We start from the raw sequence: 2,689 nt of genomic DNA, 5'->3' as shown, positions 1-2,689 counted from the left end.
GCCAATCACTAGGTCAATCTCCTCATGGACCTTGGCTGAGAAGAAGAGGGATGCATTTAAGGTGTACAAGAACCTCAGAGTAGGGGTGAGAGTTCAAAAACGTGAAAGCAGATGGAGGCCATGAAACAGTGTGTGACATTGTCAATCATTTTCACTACATACAAGCCATGGACTTTGTTGGAGGAGCTTCCTGTTAACAGGGTCATACCAGAATTACATGGAAGTTGCAAGAAAGTAGATTTAAGCAAGGAACAGAGGGGACAGGGAAGTAGCATCTTTGAAGGTCAGCTAGCAACACAACAGTTGGTTCAACAACTAGAGACTGGTGCCCACCAGCCATGTCTCTGCCTCTGCAGAGCAAGTTATCAAAGAGTCTGGTTTCTTGAGAGAAGTAGGGAACACTGTGGCAGATCAGAGTTGAGAATCTACCCCACCGGCCATTTCTTGTTCCTTGCAGCCTTACCCGCAAAACCCGGGTGTTTCATGAGCAACAGAAGGCCATAGCACAGGGTGTTGCTGACTGTCACTGTGCCCGCGAAGAAGATGTTCAGTGTGGTCATTACCAAGTTTTTCATGTGGAACTCTGTATTGGGGTTCTTTTTCTCCTGCGGGGGGGGGGGGAAGTATTCAAGGCCGATCCACTCCTTACACTCTTGGTGCCCTTGTAGCTCTGCCCCCACCATGGGTTCACTTCTCCTTGGCCCAGAGCTAAGATAGGAAGGTGAATCCTGGCTATGTCAAGTTCTGTCCATTCCAGACCTTTGGATGGGTTGCAGTGCGCTAAACACCCTTCTGCCATTCATGATTCAGTTGGCTCTTCTTCAATGACCAGCTTAGCTGCTACTTTTTAAAAGGTAGAAATACTTAGGAAAGGAAGGCTGGAGAAAGACTCTAGAAACAACGACAGAGACGTCATGCTAGAGGAAGTCAGTGAAAACTAGAGACCATTTTTGTGAGACAGTCACAGCTTTTAAGAATTATTTTTATGTGTGTAAGTGTTTTGTCTGCAGTATGTTAGAGTGTTATGTGTGTTCAGTAGCTACAGAGGCCAGAAGAGGGAGGTGGATCTACCGAGACTAGAATTTCATGGTTGTGAGCTGCTGCGTGGGTGCTTCATTTGAACCCCTACACTCTCCCTATCAGGGGAGAGCAGCACTGAACTCTTAACTACTGAGCCATCTCTCCAGCCTGTAGACTATGAATTTTAGACAACAGGATTCTATTTCTTAATTATAAACCTTAATATTTCCTCGGGGAATCACATTCCTCCATGCTTTGCATGTTAGACTACGTAAAGTTTTGTCTCAGCTTCCAGAAAGCAGACTCAGGAAGACAAGCACAAGTTTAAGAGTGGCCTGGCCTACACAGCAAGTTTCAGGTCAGCACAGAGTGCAGGGAATCTTATGAAAGAAGGGGGAGATAGGAAGACGTGGAAGTCACGGGAGCTCCACAAAGAGAAAACAGGACCAAAATATCTGGGCACAGGGTTCTTTTCTGAGACTGATACTCCAACCAAAGACCATGCATGAAGATAACCTAGAATCCCTGCACAGATGTAGCCCATGGCAGCTCAGTCTCTAAGTGGGTTACCTAATAATGGGAACAGGGACTGTCTCTGACATGAACTCAGTGGCCTGCTCTTTAATTACCGCCCCCTGAAGGGGGGCAGCCTTACCAGACCACAGAGGAGGCAATGTAGCTAGTTCTGATGAGGCCTGATAGGCTAGGGAAGAGGACCTCCCCTATCAGTGGACTGGGGGAGGGGCACAGAAGGAGAAGGGGGAGGGAGAGTAGGATTGGGAGGTGATGAAGGAGGGGGCCACAGCTGGGCTGCAGCCTCATTGTGAAATGGCAGCCATAGTGGATATCACTGAGCTATAAACACAGTCCCTGGCACACAGCAGCCCCATCTACTGCCTAGATCCCCAGTTGTCTATCCTCCTGAGAATGAGGGCGGAGCAGCTGGAACCCTGAGGCTGAATGGTCTGTGAGCATTGCGATGGAGGGGGCTGTGTGGTCCACTGCACCGCCCCCCCCCAAGCCCAAGTCCAACCTGCCTGGCTTTACCTCTCCCCGTGCTCCCTAGCTCCTGGGTTCACCTCTAGCATGCGGATGAGGAAGGAGTCGATGAAGTTCCGGGGGGAATTGGGATCCAGGGTGCACTGGTTCTGCTCCACCTTCTTGGTTATGAAGTCTTCCAGCCCCTGCAGCTCCTTAAAGGCCTGCTGCTGTGGCCCCGGCAGGTACTTCATCACAGAAGAAAACATCTCATAGAGCTGAGGGTGGGAAGGGAGAGAAGAACCCAAGAAGGCTGTCACTGGACCAAACCCAGCAGATGTGGTGTCTGTCTTAAGGCAAGGGGCATTTGTGTCAGCTGGCTGTCCAGGGGTTTAGACATAGCTCTCTTACAGATTAAGTGTGAGGGCTTGTTGTTGAAGACTTGAAGTGACATGGACTTGGGAACACATGCAGGTTTAGGGTTTCTGATTGACATCTAGGTTGGAGTTACATCTGTAGATGTTTTAGCTTTTGGGTGATGTCAGCTGGAGACAGCTGTTCATTATTAATGGACTTTGGACTGGTGAGTTCTAAGAGGCTTTCCAACATTAAACCAGTGCTGGGTAGTCACCATAGCTAAATTATGCAATCCAACTATGTGTCCAGAAACAGTATATATATATATATACTG

The 2,689-nt window shown here is 48.6% G+C and overlaps 1 protein-coding gene across 1 annotated transcript; it reads right to left on the bottom strand.

The window, feature by feature from the left end:
- Nucleotides 1-463: 463 nt before the first annotated feature.
- On the bottom strand, nt 464-2,438 carry LOC129674400 (cytochrome P450 2A3-like; the record flags this gene model as incomplete). The annotated part of the gene is made up of 3 exons (XM_055604361.1): nt 2,410-2,438; nt 2,100-2,276; nt 464-605 (listed from the first exon to the last, which is right to left on the bottom strand). Coding segments are annotated over exons 2-3 (310 nt in total), but the record flags the coding sequence as incomplete, so codon positions are not given.
- Nucleotides 2,439-2,689: the final 251 nt, after the last annotated feature.

The sequence above is a fragment of the Psammomys obesus genome, unplaced genomic scaffold (genome assembly GCF_907164565.1).
Source record: "Psammomys obesus unplaced genomic scaffold, mPsaObe1.curated_primary_1811, whole genome shotgun sequence".
In the NCBI taxonomy this organism is placed as follows: Eukaryota; Metazoa; Chordata; class Mammalia; order Rodentia; family Muridae; genus Psammomys; species Psammomys obesus.
The sequence above is the reverse complement of the archived record's forward strand: the minus strand, read 5'-3'. Positions and strand labels throughout refer to the sequence as shown.